The sequence below is a fragment of the Buceros rhinoceros genome, unplaced genomic scaffold, assembly GCF_000710305.1.
Source record: "Buceros rhinoceros silvestris isolate BGI_N320 unplaced genomic scaffold, ASM71030v1 scaffold1171, whole genome shotgun sequence".
Lineage (NCBI taxonomy): Eukaryota > Metazoa > Chordata > Aves > Bucerotiformes > Bucerotidae > Buceros > Buceros rhinoceros.
Genome location: NW_010392376.1, coordinates 300622 through 319117, shown reverse-complemented (window position 1 = coordinate 319117; position 18496 = coordinate 300622). Strand labels below are relative to the sequence as shown.

At 39.9% G+C, this 18496-nt stretch overlaps 1 protein-coding gene across 1 annotated transcript in view; it reads left to right on the top strand.

The window, feature by feature from the left end:
• The first annotated feature begins 5485 nt into the window (after positions 1-5485).
• Positions 5486-18496, top strand: part of ST6GALNAC3 (ST6 (alpha-N-acetyl-neuraminyl-2,3-beta-galactosyl-1,3)-N-acetylgalactosaminide alpha-2,6-sialyltransferase 3) — a 244780-nt gene continuing 231769 nt past the window's right edge. Inside the window, exons 1-3 of the mRNA XM_010144438.1 lie at positions 5486-5600; positions 6604-6723; positions 7610-7839. Of these exons, the coding sequence (XP_010142740.1) occupies positions 5486-5600; positions 6604-6723; positions 7610-7839 (465 nt within the window). The remainder of the gene's footprint in view (positions 5601-6603; positions 6724-7609; positions 7840-18496) is intronic.

Below are 18496 nucleotides of genomic sequence, written 5' to 3'. Positions count from 1 at the left end.
AGAGGTGACACATCTTTTAATATCTCTAGCTGATGGCTGGACAGCATTATCGAGTATAATAAATACAAAAACCAAGCAGATTAATATAAGAATATTTAATAAGAATATTTTTAAAATAGCTTTAAAAATACTTTTTTTTATCTTGGAAGTTGCACGTAATGATCATCTTGGTTTTTAAGTCATTTTGTGAAAACATTCCAGGTAAGCTACCTTCATGTTTATGTTGGATTGGTGGAATATCTTGTGATAAAATATTTGACCATAATAACAGCAGGTAGTTTCAACTGACACTTTGCAATACAAAGTGAATTTTTAAAATAAATCTTGAATATTGAGTAATGAGCTAGTATTTAATTGTCAGAATTTTGATGCATGATGCATGATACTTTAGGCAGAAAGCTGCAATCAGAATGACTTTAATAAAAAAGAAGGAAGTTTTGAGACAGAAGACATGTAAAACCCAAACTCTCTAGATGAAAGAGACTTTGCAACGACCTGAACTGTTTTACTTGTGCTAGTAGCAAGCTATGGCGATTTTACCATAAAATCCCACTGAGAACAGAACATACCAGATGATTCAGTCAGGTCGAAATGACAAACTTTCATAAAATGCTGTTCCTTTGCCTTCTTTAGCCATAATTATTGCTGTCAGCTAAACTTTTGGGCAGATATTATGCCTTCCTTTTGTTTTAAAAATAAAGGATAAAAATTACTCAGTGTACAAACAATTTCAGGTTCATGTTAGTGATAATATATTACTTTTGACAGATCGCTGTGTAGTCTTGTGCACTCTCAGATCTCAGAAAAGTACAAAGTCAACAATATTGTTTCTGACATCCTATTTATTTTAATAGAAATATTGTCAAAAGAAATGATAATCAGACTTTGACACGTGTCCTGGGAGTGTCCTCAAGGGCCTCCATATAATGTAACACATCAGAAACATCAGGCAGAACGGTGTAAGTGTAATGCTCATTCAATACTTTGGTAAGGTCTAGATCACCCTACAGCATTAAGTTTTGGGATCACACACTAATGCAAAAAAAGATCACACCCTTGACAGCCTTTGCTATGGGTTTCAGGAGATGTTCTTGAAATTTAAAAACAAAAAACCAAACAAACAAAAACCAACAGGAAAAAAACCCTGAACCAACAACACAACCACATCTGGCCTTCGGTGTCACTCAAAAAGAATTTCACTATCAATGGAGGCTCGGGCTAGAGGTGACCTCTAGCGTGAGGATTGCATTTGGTAGCACTTTTTCTGTAGCAGGAAGAGGTTTTAATGAAGAAAGATTTCAGCACTGTACCAAGTTGTAACAACTCCAAGTAGGGTGCTGGGACCAAGATATCAAGCGAAGGTGAAGGTTCTGTCAAAAAACTCAAGAGCTCGTGACATCTCAAGGACTCTGTCTAGAAGCAGAGAAACTGAATCATTAGGAATAGGTCCAGCTGAGGACATGCAGGTGAAGTAGATTTAGAATAGCAGGTTTCCAGATTTGATACACTTATGGGGCTTTGTGATAGTTAAGAGATCTAGTACGGTCAAAACTGAAAGAGCAGGGGAAGTCACAAGACCAGTACCATCCTTCAGCACCTTCAGTCTTACTGGAGGATAGCTGGAAGAATCATAGAGTTAATGATGCCTAGGAGCAGCACTGAGGCAAAACCTCCTCAGCAGGGCTTGTGGTGCTTTGATAGGCGCAGAAGGGAGATACGCTCAAATTGAAAAGGATCTACTGGCTGTGTTTTCTGTTGCAGAATGAGTTTGTCAGTTCATCTTGGGGCACCAGATGGGCATGAAGTCTGTTCAGAAGCCATTAGGAAGCATGATGATGCTTCCTGAAGTGAGTGCTGCAGGCAGCCAGATGACTAGAACCCTTGTCAGATGTATACCAGTCCCATGAGGTGATGATAAAGTACTCCCAAAAAAGTCATGGCTGGGGGCGGATGCGTAGCACATGCTGTCGAGACTACAGTGCAGACAACTTTTTGGAACACAAGACTCCCCACCAACGTGCTTCAATATCTTCAATATCTTCCTTGGCACTCACTACGTATGTTTTGCTACAATGGTCTCTTTGAAGGTGGTGGGGTGTATTTCCAGAAAGTTTAAGAGGGTACAAAAGACAGGTGCTACATGCAAGTACACAGAATACATATGTCCCTGGGCTGGTTATGTAGTAATAGATTTCAGCCCAAACAAGTGGGAAAAGACATAAAAAACTTGATAAAACTATCAAAAGGGAAGAGGTTAGTATGAAGCCTAAATAGAGGAGAGGATAACTGCAAAGGACAGGAGTTTAGATTCTGCAATGCTTCCTTTACTTTTGCAAGAATGGAGCCCTTTCAATTTAGTTCCAGAGCACAGTCAATAGAGCATGTTTTATCTTTACCTCTCAGTTCATGAAGATGTCATCTTGCTCTTGCTGAAATATTTGCTGGAAATCAAGGGTGAATTCTTTGCTTAGCATGCTGATAGGGGAGATAACTGCTTTATATCTCCTTTTTCCCCCTCCTTTCTGTTGGGTTTGGCTGGGAGTTTCTTGTTTACTTTGGAGTTCTAATCAGAGATGTCTCTGTGTTTCGAAGCGAAGTTCGTTGGGCTAAACACCCAAATCAGTATGCTCTCTATAGTGAAAAGAAAGCTAATTTTTTTTCATATATTTTTGCACAACCAAGGGTAAAAATGCTACCTAACAAGTATTTTGACAGAAAATGCTGCTCAGGGAATAGACTTTAAAAATCAGTTCTTCTTTTGGAGGGAAGAACAGTGTTATTGAACACTCCAAAGTAAACAGCTGCTCTTCTGTTCACTTTTTAAAAAGAGCAGGATTGTTTTCTGTCTCCAAAACATGCAGTTTCATTAAAGAGAATGTAATTTTCAATAAAAGCCAACGGAGTGCGCATTTTTATCTTAAGAGCTGTGTAAGTGACATACTATCAGAACAAAACTACATTGCCCAATTTAGCTGCATGATCTTTGATAGCAGGCTGGAAGCTGCTGTTATTTCTGTCAGATAAGATTTTGAAAAGTCAGTTCTACAGCTTATAAGCAGTACGGAGGCTTATTTGTTTCCTTATGCTCCATTTTACAAATACACTAAATGTTAACAATCAATCAGCTACCAGCATGCCAGACTGTTCCTTTATATGGAATGTCTGCTGTGTCTTTGTTTTTGTATTTTCTCAGCACTAATTCATAATGTCTTACAGTCTCAGTGCAATCCCAACTAAACGTTTTGATACTTAGTCCCTTGACTGCCTCTTGGAGCTCCTTCGCCAAGGAGCTACTTGATAACCTTTCAGGGAATATGACATGCACCTGGACCCGTACAGGTGCCGGTGTGAGACAAGTCACGTGGAATGCCTGAAGGCTGTAATAAAGGTTGCATGCAATGCAAATTCTGTTGACAGACATCCGAGGGAGGGTGGAGTTCTTATCTGGCTATTTGAAGGACTTTGTATGGAAATGAACTACTAGTAGTGCTGTAGAAATTGCCATGTTGCATCAGAGCATCAAGTTTGATATCTTGCCCTTAGCAATGGCTACTCTTTTATAATCTGGTTGTTCGAACAATGAAGAACTACACTTCTATGAACACACACATCTAAGTCACTCAGAGAGAAGGGATAGTTGTTCAGGGAAGAGGGGTGGATTCCTTGTTGATTTGTTTTACAAGCCTTACCCAAAAGATGAGATTATGGTATTCTTGAAACATACACATTGACACAGCTACAACAGCTCTAACTGCTGTACTTTAAAACAAACGGTTCTGCAAATATTTTGTGTTCAGTTACTTTAGCTACTGGAAGAAGTTTTTATCCGATCCGTCTTAAATTTACTCATCTTTAGTTTATCACATACTTTCCCTGTACCCAGCTGAAGAAGAGTATAATTTTCTTACCAGATTTCATTTTCAAATGCATCAATTAAACCCCCTTCTTTAAGTTGTTTAATGTGCCTAGAAAGACATATACGTTGTCTTGAGTATGGCTGGCCTTGTCTTGAGTTTCAGTTGGGGCCCTAGATACTGGGCAAGGTGGATCAGGCTCGTATGGACTGAAACTGGGTGCCTGCATGCAGAGAGTAACAACCTGCACTATCTAGATTCTGGTCAGACATAGCCCGTATTTAGACATTCACTTTAAGCTAAGCAAGTATAGTCTCAATATAGTTTATCAATTTACTGATTGGCTCCTCTGCAAAGTGTGAATGTTATGGCTAAATGACACGTAAACATGCCCTGTAGTGTCAGTGGGAGTTTTGCACAAGTGTTTGCATGCAGCTTTATGATCTACAGTGAATATTAATCACGTGCAAACATTAATGGCACCACTAGTAAGTTCTCTTTTATCATAGAGAAAGCTGTTCATCCTAAGCGTCTTATGTTTATTTTCTAATTATTAATTTCCCTTCATTTTCTTACAAGGAACATTCAGGATATTTAGGACCTATAGTCCATTTCATCTAAATTTACGTCAAAATGTGAGAAGTTATATATGTAAGAAATAGACTGAAATAATTTTTTTCTTGCAGTTTTTGCTAACAGCTGTTTCAAAGAAGTAACAGCCAGTAAAAATACAGAAAGACCTGGAACTTGGGGCCCACTAAATACACCGTTGATTGAATTCATAACAAGATCACTTCCTGTTCAGGAAAGCTTGCTCAGCCAGCTGCAGGAAAGAGGAGAAGATATAGATATTCACCCTGACTTTATTTTTGCTACTCAAATCTTGTTTATATGTTTCATCCTCAAGGTTAAGTGGTGTGTTCACTAAGGTTTTATCAGGATCTATATTATTGAAAGCCTGTTCTGCAGAAGCTCATATTACCACAGAAACTACCTCTGGCAGTGGAAACTTAAGTGCATCTTAACTGCACAAGTGTTGGCAAAACTCAAGGCAACTATATGCTGCAGCAGGGGCAACTTAAAATAACGTATTTACAAACTGCTCAGTTCTGGTAACAACTGATAACTGGCGCTTATGCATAATACAGCAAAGCAACATATACATTTATATTCATCCCCTCTCCACAAGGAACCAAAAATGTTATTCTTTCAAAATGTTTTACTGCAGTGTACGAGACTTGACTAAACATTGGTGTGATGAGATAAACTATTTAATTGGGGCTTTGGCACGCTAGGAACTTACTTATCACAGTATTTGGGATTAGGTGACTAGGGAGCTGTTAAAAGATTATCTTTCCTGAAGAATTTGAAAATGACATGTCCTTTCCACTTGCTTTCCTCTAAGCCTCTTCTTTGAATATCCTATTTACCTTTTTGAATCTCCTTGTTTTTCTCTGTGTCCAGCCTTGAAGGGGAAGCTTATCTTGCAGTTGTTCTCCCAGGTTAAATACCTTGCCTCCATCTGTTTGTCTAGCTAGATGAAAGCCTCTACTTACCTAAAGGGGTCTGTGGCTGTATGAACTTGTACTTTTTCTCCCTCTACAATACACTGCCTGCATTCAGAAAGAGGCATGCTGGAAAGGTTTACAGTGTGTGGGTCGGATTCCACCGGTGCCAATCTGTTTGCTAACTGCACTGATGACAGCATCTACATGTTCCATATGGCAAGTTTAAAGACCACTCCAGGTAAGCATGATATCTGTGGAAAATGCTGCAAAAAAAAAAAAAAAAAAAAAAAAAGAGTTTTGCACGGATATCCAGTGATTCTCACAGGTTCTGGGGGCATCTCACTTTCCAGATGTGTATGTTCCTACTTTTCTTATTAAGCGATGGGAAAGATGGAGGTGATCTTATCTTATCATAAAAATTGGAGGAGCTGTCTAGTTGTCTCTAGTGAGACAGCTTGACTCTAGAGAGACAACTAGTTGTCTCTCTTAATTTTATGTTCTGCACTCAGTAGAACAGGGCACTTTCTTACTGCTGCATACTGGTTCACTCAGACCACCTCTGCATTTCCAGAAGCAGAAAAGAAATTATCACGATAGAGGAACAGCAGCAGGATACAGCTGGGGCAATGCCTGCTGTTACATGGTCTTGAGGATGAGGAAGGGTAAAGGAAAAGTTAAACAGGAGGCTAAGCATTGAATCTCTGCAGTCTGACAAAACAGTCTGAAATACACTGCTTCGTTTTCAGATGTTTGTGGAGACTGTTGATCCAGCCCTGAGCCTGCAGTTAGACACAACTGGGAATATGCTGATTTGCAAACTGATAGGGCTAGTAATTTTTTACTGCTGTTTAATGTACATGTATTCAGTTCCTCCTTGTGGTTACCAAGCTTTAGCCACATTTCCTTTTTGGATGATAAGGAGACAGAGTAGAGGGTGACAAGTTTTTAGTGTTTAGTATTTTAATACTGTACATGCTGCATAATGAATATCACTAGGATCATCTTGATAGAGCTGTAGCTATCAGCGGGTGAGGCAATTACTAAGTGAGGGCATGGAAATACTCTTGAATCAAGACTCTGCAATAAGCTGTCATATTTATAGGTACTAGAGAGAATATATTCCATAGTAAAATATAATTTATTATATTTACATAGATTTGCAAATTGCTGAACATCTGGGCAGTCAACTTACAGGGTTATGTATACGGGTGTTTGCTCTGCTTGCTCTTTATCTTCTATAGGAATAGAAGGATTCCTGCATCATCCATCTACAGAATGGGTTCTACCGGTTGTAGAACATAATGGCCTTCTCTTAGGTACTTCCATCAAGCATCTGTTCAACGGTCACCCTAAAAACCCAGGTCTGAAAAGCTATGGCACCACTTACCACTTTTTTCCTCTCCACATATGTTTCTCACTCCTGGTTTCTTAGAGTGCTGACTTTTACATCCTTCTGAGCAGTGGGACACAGAGGAGATTATTTTGTTGGTTCCAACTTTTTTTTCCCAGAATGCTTGACTCTTACTGACAGTCATTGTCTTCCACTCTTTCATCCTACTGGTAAGCTTTCTGCATCTCAGGGTAATCTTTAAATCAGAACCTGATCTTCTGATGTGCTGATCTCCAACCATGCCACCTGGCTTCTGTTGGCATTGTGCGTGCTCAGCACTCCTGAAGATTGGCCTCTGAGTGTGTAACAGGAAGCATGTGTTCTTGGTTAGCACTGGTTCTGGCTCACCTGTGCTGATTTGCTGCTTTAGTAGCTTTAAACTTTCTTAAGTTACTGAATCACAATTTATTTCCTATTGGATTTTATGAACATGTGGGAAAAGCTTTGTCTTGTGAGAGACAAAGGGAAAGGGGTTTGAGCTCCTATTTGTTTCATCCTTCCCCTCCTGTTGCCCTCCAAGTTAGTGACCTGAAGGATAAAGCTAAACTGTTTCACAGATGAAGAAAAATACTCTGTTTTAAACTCTGTTTCTGTGATGTGATGAATTGCTCACCACTAGTGTTTGTAGAGGTTTACCTATTTGGAATTCAGAGGGCTAAACCTAACGCAGTTTTCCTAACGTGTTCAGTTAGCCAGATTACCACCACGTGTCTCAGAAAGCTGTAGATTCAATGCAATGACATGGGCGAAGGGATAAAATGGGATCCTACCAAACGTCCAGAGATGATGCTGATGAGAGCAGAAGGGTAATTGGGCATTATCATTGTGTGGGGATTTTTTGAATGCTGTGAATTCAGCACGAGGGCTATTAACGGGTACAGCTTACCACAACAGTGCCAAGTCAGTTGTCCAGAAGACAATTCCTTTTGGAGAAACCTGTATGTCCAATGGTAGAATTGGCATGGCAAAAAGATCTCCCTTATCTGTGCTTTCGGATGAAGCAAGCTGTCAAGAACACGAAAGGCAAGCATGCAGCAGTGCATTACTAACTTTCCTGAGGCTCTTGCGAGCAAAGGCTGCTCGGGAGGTACGGCAGCCAAGCACGTGTGCCTGCCTGTCTCAGCTATATTGCCTTGTAAGCCAGCACCATTGCTTTTGTGGGACTTAGTTGTTTTGGGATGTAACATAACCACGGCATTTCACTCATGCAGCACAGAGGATGTAAAGTAATGGGACTTTCAACAAGATGTTGCTGACTCTGGAAGACCACAGTGAAATGGCAATGGGGCAACTGTCTGTAGCTATGTAAAAGTGATGGTAGGATGCTTAATAGCTGTAATGATTGCCTGCTTAGCATACGCTAACATAATTCATCCTCACAACAACTTTGTTCTGCGATGAGGGCAGGTTAAATGATGTTGCAAACATTGCTTAGAGAGAGAGATGGCACTGTAGTCTTCTAGCTGTGACTGCCAGTAAGGACAAACTGTGGGCGTAGAAGCCGGGGAAAAAAGCAACCTCTAATTGCCATCTTATCCTTTGTATTTATCTATTCCAGCTGAGAGCAGTGCGTTTTCACTGAGCCAAGGTAATTTCAGAAGGGAATAAAATCAGCATGGCCTCAAGTGAATATGTAAAAGACGGGTAGAGGTTCCTACAGCATAGAACAATGTTAGAAAAAAGTGCCTAATTTTCTGCCCCTTCTTAATGCCCCAAACATCCTTGATTTGTGCTAGAAGGGCTTTCTGTTGTAGTATCACGTGGTCTTAGATTATCTGTTGAAAGAAAAAGCAACTGAACGCTCAAGCCACAATCTAAAATCAATGCATCGAGTATAGTGGTCAAGCTATTTCTTGTCCTCCATGACTGTTTGTGCTCATAATGATTAAAAAAACCTTGGCACTTCCAAAGCAATTAATGTCATTCATGTGCTATAAAAGCAATTAATTAAGCTTCTCCAGGAAAAACATCTGTGTGTCATTTGTCTCCCACCTGTTTCCCTTTTGCAGTCAAGTTTTCAGCCCCCCAGGTCTGTGAGACAGTTTGTACGGAAGAATCTGGGAGAGATTCTTTTACGTAGCGGGTACCACTAGCAGAGAAGGTGACAAAAAAGGTTTTTATGTTGATTTTTTTCACTTACATTTTGGGTATTAAATGGACTAATATAAGGTAAGTTAGGGGCTGGTTTGGTGTATGGCTGACTCCCCAGTGATTTTCTGTGGGTGGCTTTCTGGTTGAGAGCAGCATTCAGCGCTGCAAACACAGCCCCAGCCCTGAGCTGTACCTGACCCTTCCTTCCTCTCTGTGACAGGAACCACGCAGGCTTGTTTGGTCTGTCCTAAATGATTCATTTAGAGAGGACAATTTCCTCCTGTGTGGTTGAAGCTCCTCTAACATGCTGTCATCTTCCCAGAGTGGCATGTGAGTGAGTGAGGTAGCCTTGCTATGTACAGCGAAGTTGTCTTTGCTGAACTTGGGCAGTTTCTGAACTTGGATTTGAAGTAAGGGTTTCTCACGGTGTCTGTAGGAAAGTGGTCAGCAGACATCGTCATCAGCAGTGTCTGATTACCTCAATTAGATTCTAAATGTCCACCTTGGTTTTCTGGCATCTACTTTAAAATTAAATTAAAGGTGAAATGAGATACTGAATGGAGTCCCAGCAGTGAGCAATAAATGGGGATGGATTGGAACTGTGCAAATGTAACCTGATGGAGAGAAGAAGCTAATACATACAAGGAAAAGAGAGACAAGGAAGCGACACAAATGAGCTGTTTTGTGCCAGATTCTCAGATTAACTCTGACTGGAATCGGGTGATGATAGATTGCACAGAATTAAGGATCTGAGCTATAGAGATAGTTAGATACCTGACCCTGGTAGTTTATATGCCTAAATATCTTTGAAACCCCAGTCCTTAAAATGCTTACATGTGTACAGCTGGTGTAGGGTTTGTAAATGCCCACAGTTACTAACGAGGTGAACATACACAACGTCACAATACATTGGCTTTGGCAAAAGAGCTGCAGAACAGGAGCTCTGGCCAAGCTAGTGACAGCTGCCTTGTGACTACTGGGTAAGGAAAGGTGGAGTGGTTTCTTCACCACTAAATCCTTAACCAGCAGGTCTGATTAGCATGGTTAATACAGTGTTAACCCAGGTGGCAGAGCTGCCTTTTAAATGGAGAGCTTTTCACTCAGGGTTTGTACTAAGGAGAGCAAGACGAGAGTTTGTTTGATGTTGGGGAAGCGTGGAAGGAGTAGGATGTGCTCCTTAAGGTTGGTACACAAGTGAAGCTGTACTGATGAGGTGTTATTAGTAGTGTTTCTGTACTCAAAACATTGTGAGTGCAGTGCTGGCTTCCAAAAACTAACATTTCAGAATATGTGCACTTGTGTGGGCTTTGTTGTCTCTAAAGCAGGCCTAGTGTTTTATGATATCTGCATGTTCAGGATAGGGAATGCATGCTGTATTTGTTTCCTTTTCTGGAATTATTTTTTTCTTCATGCTCTGTGGAAATCCTTTCTCTTTGTTTTAAATTCTTGAACTAATGTGGACTGCGAAGTGTTATGAAGATTAATTTAAATATTTGTACAGTTCTTGCTTTGAAGATGTAGAATAGTATTTAAATGCTAAGATTTAAATATGGGCTGTGAAGAATGTGCTGGTGATTGAATTTGCAGAGGCAGCATGTTAGATAACATTGAATTTGTTATTTAAAGGTAGGATGAAAGCCATAGAAAACTCTTCCAAAGTACGAACAGCAGAGAAAACTTCTTAATGACCTTGTAGAAAATAATATGCCTCTGTTTGTTTGATGAATACTTAAAAATCTTTAGGGCTCAATATGGATTAGTAGACTTAGACAGAATGTGTAAGGGATTGTGATGGGAATGGTAGGCAAAGCCCATCATTTGGCCCAGGACCGTCTCTTGTGTTACTACCAATACCAGAAATAATTCACACTTCTTTTTTTTGTTGTTGCTTTAAATTTTGATCCACATAGGCAAAATAAATGGAACAAAAACCCCCTTTATTATGCAAGCTACAGCCCAGAGGATGAGGAAATACAGATGGGCAGGCCTTAGATGGAAAGGTTATAACTTTTCCTCTGAATCAAATGCTATTCAGCAGCATAGATATAAATGAGTTAAAGCATTCTGTTAAATACATTGCCAAGGCTCCAGAAAAAAATCACAATTTAACTCCAACTTTCTTCAGGGGGCAATGTCAGTATATAGATTTTTGTCGTGTACTCAATGCAGGAGGCATAAAACCCATCCTACAAATTTGCTTTCATTAATAAATAATTATAATGGAAATTTAATAGTAGATGTGCGTAAGGATTGATGTGTTTCTAGTTTTTCCTCTTTAAACAGTGACCATTTCAAAGTCTGGCTGAAAAACAGTATTGATGGCTCTTTTGCAGAACATGCAATAAACATTTAAAATGTTGCCTCTGCTATCTTCTTATGCAGACACGTTTCAAAAAGCTAAAAACTTTCAGTATGAAATGCTGCCTTCTGACTTGAGTGAGTTTGTTTGTTTTCTCCCTCAGGAACTGAGAACGTTTCAGACTAACCTGGAGTGAGTTTTTGTGTTCCCCAAGCAAATTCCAAAATCAATTATTTGTGTAGTCCTAGTCTTAATGTGTATCACCTGCTGGTGTGTGTTCTCAGGAAGACAGAACTCCCCTAATGCGCTGCCACAACCTAAGTGATAGCATATATCAGTTTGAATCTGTGATTTACTATTTCAACATAAAGATGGAAGCAAATCTATGTTCTTTTTTTTCAACAAGAAGCTTTGTTTCACATAACAGTATTTTACTACACTTCATCTGACGCAGAATAGTCCTTGTAATACAGAGTAGGATGCTGTAAAGGTGTTTTTACAGAAAGGGAAAAATGTTCTCAAAGGGACCAGCACTTCTAAAGAGAATGAAAGATCAATGGATACTTGTTTAGGGTTTCTGTATCTTTTTCCTTTACCTTTCCCAAGAGATTTTACAAACATATTTTGATAGAATATGATTATCAGCATGGTGAAACACAGCATGCCCATACCTTGCCAAAAATGTGACGTCATAGTGCAGAAGCTGTCAATAACAATGTGTATTTACTATTCTGGAGGACTCCTTAAATCATGAAATAGAGTGAAAATCTAAATTTTTGATTCAGTGCAGGCTTAAGCATAATTTGAGCGCTATTTTAGCTGATTAGCTAGAGAAACAGATGCATCATGTGAGAGGGTGTTGGATTTGGCAAACTTGTAAGAGGGGATAAGAGTGTTGCTGCATGCAAACACCTGGGGATGGATAGCAATGGGTAGAAAGCATTATACTGGCTAGCAAAGTCAGCTGTCTAAATAAGGAGAACTATATACAGCATGTATATATTCTGTACTTGGTAAGCTAATCTTTGATCTCTATGATGTGATGGATATTATTCCTACATATCGAAGGTTCAGACTCCTCCTTAGTTTCACTGCAAGGTTTTTGTTTGAAGTTATGAGTCAGCACAGATGATCTAATTTGCTGTGCTCTGCATCTGGTAGGTAGGTGTACCCTTTACGAGGCTTCGGCACAAGGTATCTGGAAAAGGTGGTCAGCATTAGAAGTCCATTTTATGTACTGCCGAGAAACTCATTCAGAAACTGGATGAAACAGGCTGCCACATGGTCTGGAGCAATGACAGGAAAGTGCCATTGTGGTAGGCAGGCAACAGTTCAATTGTGGTGTGTGTTTGTTTTTTCCCAGGGTCTTGCCTGGCATCTGTTACCTCAGTATTCGTATGTTTCCCAAATATTGAGTGACTTGTACACAACGTGTTACTTTGCCAGCTGGAGCCAACAATTAAAGCCTCTATTGGAAACACTTGGAGGAGGAAGGGAATGCTGTCCAAGCTTCTCTGATGCACGTGGGTGACTTTTACACACATCCTAGTTTAGCTTTTCAGAGTAAAGCAGGTAAGCTTCAAACTCAGTCGATAATTCAAAAAAGTCTGCAGAAACACCTAACTATCGTACAAAAAACCACAGTAGATATGAAGAGGGTGTGAATTTTGTTTTCTTCAGTTCATTGTTATTTACTTCCCAGTGCTGTGTTGCATGATGACCAGTAGTCAACCCTGTGCCATTAAATTGCTGCACGTGAATTTTAGCTACCTATATTCAAATCAATATGTTCAGGTAATTACTTAGCCCTGTATGCAGTCACATCACAGTTTGTAGACTCACTAGTACAAATATTTATCTTATGGTATGTGTTAAAAAAAATGCATAGAGATTGATATAGTGAAAACCCTTCAGAGTTAAAAGTGCAGAACAGATGTTTAATGGCAGGTCTGAGAAAGGATTTCACAATAAATCATCTTATCTTCTAGGCTGTACAGGGAAAAGGGAACTGATGAATAGTGACAACCAGGAGCCAGCCTTGGTATGATTTGAAACTGAGAGACTTTAGTATAAAGGAGAATATTACAGGTGTATAGCCATATGGAATGCAATGCAATTGTTCATAACCCTGGGTATGAACCACTCTATAAATTGCTTTAGTGATGGATGGCCCTAAGTTAAAAAGGAAGTATTAAGGTAAAAGTCAAATCAAGTTGGCAATAGCTTTTATAGACTTCAGAGATGATCGGGCTTTCAGCTCCAGGGGTTTAGCTGAAAGTGCTGGTACAGAATCATGGGGAGCTTGAGGGTACACTGAGTGGCTGTCAGCCTGTGCTGACAGCCCTGGTCAAGCTGAACAGTAGGCAGTTCACGTAACTGACAGCAATGTAGCTGCAGGAGTGACAACCAGCCACCTCTGGTGTTCTGGTGGCTAGGGTAGAGTGAGGCCAGAGTATGTTTTCAAGCTGCACTGTTCTTGAGACACATGAAAATTATTTTTGCATTGTAATCCTACGTTACCTGTGGCCCCAGCTAACATGAGCAGGGGCCCCTCACCAGCAGATGGTTGTCATCACTGGTTTCCATTAATATCCTTGCCACATGGTGGCCAAGTTCAGCATGTGAGATGGAGGAAGCCCTCACTGAAAAATACCTTAAAGCAAGGGTTGCTTGTATGCCTCTTTGAAGGTTTGAATGACCTCTGGCTGAGGAGGAAATTGAACAAAGGTCTCCTATTCCCTAGCAGATGTTCTGTAGCTGGCTAGTATGCAGGAAGTGGGCCGCAATACCTCTCCTTCACATGTTTTTAATTAAACAGATTTTTACAAGAAAAGTAAATGTCTTCTCTTGGCAAGAGGGATGCTGGATTGGGAGTGTTGGAGAGATGTTCTGTGACTACAGAAAGTGCTTCTATGAGATCCTCAAAGACGTGGCTTATGAAGTTTTGTTGCAAGCTCAAAGGAATTCTTTTAGCTAGGAGATGGGGACTCATTTATGAAGAACAATGGGAGCACACTGATTCCTGCGTAATCACTGACTCCTTCTGCCTTAATTCTGAAGACTAACATCAGTCAATTCAAGGTTTCTCGACCTCTGAAAATAACAGGAATACGTGTAACTGTTATAAACTACCACCATGAAACTGAGTAGTAGGGGACAAGAAAGTCCTTGTATTCAGTCTGAGGCTTTGCTTTCAGGTAAGGCTCACTTGATTACTGAAGAGTGTAAGAGCTACAATAGGTGAAGGCGGTCATCTTTCCAGAGAAATAAATTCTGTCAGATGCTTCCCCATGAGGTTACAAGTGTTAAGCTGGGGGAAAGGAATTCTGGAAGTAATTCAATTAGTTATATAAGCATATGTGACTATTCTTTTCCTGCATGCAGTATGCCATAAATGGAGTCCATCCAGCATAGCTCAAGGGCTTGTTTGTATGTCTGGCTTTCATGAGCTTGTAAGGGTCACTTGTGAACTCATAGCTTCAGAGAGCAATTATGTGGAGGATCTCTGGCAAGCAATAGGAAGATACAGATCAGAAATCTGAAAATGCTCATCAGTGACAGTGTATTTCTGATCCGTTTCTTAAGAGGATGGGAATCTTAACTGATTTAAAGTTTCACTCACCACAGTGTGTGAGGAAGAGCTATGGAGGAAACAAAGATGGTATTCTTCTCAAAAAAGCCTTCCAGGGAAGATGACAAAAAAGTAACTAGTTCCAAAGAACAATTCCAGTGAAGTAATTCACTCTTCTGCCAGGGATTGCCATTATGAACTGCTGCCACACCAGGACTGTGGGTGATGGTAGGTATAAAGTCCAAACAATAAATCAGCTTAAGGGAATTTAAAAAAATGAAATGCAAAACATATGGAGACAATGTGAATGCCTCTGTAGTGTGAGGAACCAGACTAGAGCATTACAAAAAGGATGGTACCTCCTTCCTGTTCATCTTGTGTCATGCATGGGCAATAGTATTACCATGTTTTGTATCCTCCACAACTCTGCAGAAAAGGCAGTCATCTTTCGGAAGGTGAGGGATCCAATTTGAAGCATGACTGACTGTCAAAGGCTTGTTTATTTAAGCGCATCCATTTTCCTGACATCACCTAATAATTGTAAATATTTTAGTGGACATCATCAGCCATTTCCAATTGTTAACAGCTGGAGAAATTCAGATAGACAAGCCCATTCCATCATTTCATTCCAGCAAGAAATAGTAGACTAGCTCTTGGACCAGGTTCAATGTGCTACTGGTATTTACTCAAGGATGTCCAATACCTATATTTACTTTATTCCTTTTCCTCTTGAGACTGATTTCAAAGTAAGGCAAGACAGGTCTAGGGGATCCTGCTCCCCTCATTGTTCCAGAGAGCTTTTGCTTTATGGTCTTCTAGCTATATAATATAACCTGGTCCATTCCACTGAATGCCTGTACTTATGTTTGGGTTTTTTAATAAAAATAAATTGGTTGGGACACAGGTAATATAGGAATACAGATGCAATGTCTTATTTAATTATTATCATTCTCTAGATTTGCCAAGCTATTTGAAAAGATAAAAAAATACATAATGTTTTGCTCAATCAGGCCGAACTCGCATCTTCTGTGCTATCACAACGCTGCTCTTGAAACTAGTAGAAAGGAAAGGAGAGCAGCAAGGTTATAAAGGGCAAGTTAGAAAGCTCTGACTTGGAAAAGTAATTTAATCGTCTCACCTGGAGCGTCTCTGTTAAGTACAAGCTATGAATTGCAGTGTTGTAGTTCTGAACTGTATTTAAGTACTGCAGTGAGCTGTTGTACCCAATCAAATACCATGAAGGGGAAGGGAGGTCAGTGTCTGTGCTCGAGTGCCTCTTGGATTTGTCACTTTAAATGTGTACATTCTCTGAATACTACTGCGTGCATGATCTCAAGCAGAAGTCTTCAGTGGGAATTGGAGGGCTTGATGCTAACAAGTTTATTCACCAGTGTTATTTATGTTTCATTGCCTTTTGCTGAAAACTTGACCAAAATGTACTACTTTTTTTCCGTGACAGTGGTTTGCCTTTGAATCAACAAGAGGAAGGGCATGGCTGTAGGAATTTTGGTTAGAGCACTCTGACTAAAAGCACAACATAACCCCTCACAAACCAACTGCCTTGGAGGTCGTTAATGCCTCATTCTAGTATTGTTCTTGTGCTCTTATTGCTAGAGTGCTGGTTGACTATGAATTCTATTTATTACACTTTCCTGAAATTTTCTTCTCCCATATTAAATTTCTTACTTCATTAGATAACTAAGCCATTAAAGACTGTGAAACAAATACATTAGCCTTCAAAATTATTTTATGGTAAAGAAATTGAAACATTAGCTTCTTTTCTGTGGCTGTGAATAATATGAGGATTTTATATGCTTATACCCACAGATGCACGTGTCTGTGCATACAGACACATACATATCTACCCACACTGATGGCTAATTATGCTGTAATCATTTAATCAGCTCAACTCTTTTGCGTCCTGCTCTATTTCCGGGTTGCAATGTCCATCTGATGCAAAATTTACCTATCCAAGATGAAGAAGCCCTTCTAGCTCATCAGGATGTGTACCTAGTATTATTTCAGTTAGGTGATTGTCTCATCTGTATTTAAAATTTCAAGATCTTTTTAATTAAAAAGAGTTTATAGCAATTTTCCCCCCACAGTTCTCTTACTGTTGGCGGAACAACACTGGTTACAGTGTTGTGTAAATGCAGAAGTCAAGCTTTCAGAGCTCTGCCATGTACTGTCACACCACATGAACATAGTAGCCTGTTCAGTCTCTGGTCAGGAGTCCCTGCACTGCGCCCCAAGTATTTCATAGCAGATCAAAAACCTATTACAATGCCTCTTCGTTTTTATATTGCAATTATTTTCCTGGCTCTTTCCAGATGACAGATGGGATTTTAACTGTGATTGTGTTACGATTTCTTTCTTGTTCTTTTAAATCCATACACCACAATTTTATTTTGTGTGATGCTGGGTCTCGTGAGGCAGATCACCATGTTGGTCATGCTGCTGTGAGCCCACTATAAGCTTGACAATAAAATGTGTTCTGCTTATTTTTGAAAGTCAACAAGGAGACACCAATGTTATACAGCAGTGCTGGCTGATAACAGTCTATTAGAACTGAGAATAATGGACTTTTAGGCCAGTATAAATTTTTGGGGGTTTGTAATTTACACTGCCCCAGTGGTTTAGCAGTCATGCCATTGTTTATTCTGGTTGAATGACTTTGCTTCCTTCTCTTGCATGATGCTAGTAAAGTCTTTGTGGCTATTATATCACGTTCTTTGATGCCTTCAAGACTATTTCACATCCAATTTTCTACCTGTCTGCTAAGGTCATGTCTGGGTCCTAATCAGAGTGTCAAATACACTTTGCCAGCTTGCACTGTGTGTTTTTCTCTAACACGCAGAATGTCATCCGTTGAATTATTGTGCAACTCCTTTACGTGGCGCTCTTGCTCCCCTTATTACCTGTAGCTCAGGTGACCCCATACTTGGAACTCTTCCTGTTATCAGAGTTCTCCATAATTCCCATGCATGCTACCCTGCATTTCTCTCCTCTTCTATGTTATATTTGTTATCCACTTTTTTCCCCTCTTTTTTGTTCTTTGTATGGTTTGTTGTACTTGGTAAACTAAGTCTCTGCTCTATGCCCTTCACTTGGAATGCAGGCTTTGAGCTTTGCTTATTTTTTTATTAAATACTTTTGTGGTCATTCTAAGGATTCATGGCATTTTAAGCAAGTGTAAACAGTCACTGTCCTGTCCCCGCAGTCTTTATTCTGTATTCCTGCCTTCCCCTTACATGCGCATGTGTGCACATACACAAGCACGTTTCACGCTTTCCTTCACTAGCAGTAGTACTCGTGCAACCAGGTGACAGCTTCTGGAGCTGATCTTGCTGAAAAGTAGTCCTGAAGAGGGAAGAGTTTAGATTAGCTCAAGTTGTAACAGAGCCACAGTTTGATCGCCCCTATAAAAACCTTTAATGAAGTTGGTTCATCTCGTGTGTGGGAAGACAGTTTCAAGCAGTTTGCCAATCTACTGTCTCTGTGACTGACGAGAGCTATTTACAGTGAATACATCTTTTGGATAGAAAATCGATTTTTAAAAAATTTTTTACATAGATCCTTCTGATCTCCTGATCCAAACATGGTACATGGTGCAGCTGCTCGCTCCTGTATCTTTCCTTTCTGCAGTCCTGTGTTCTTTACATTAACCTCCAAGGGCTTTCCAGCACCTCTCCTCAGTCCACAGGCCTGCAACAGGTCACTGATTATACCTGTTGTTCTCAATTAAAAACCAAATGCTCAGTTCCTGATTTTGCATCATACAGG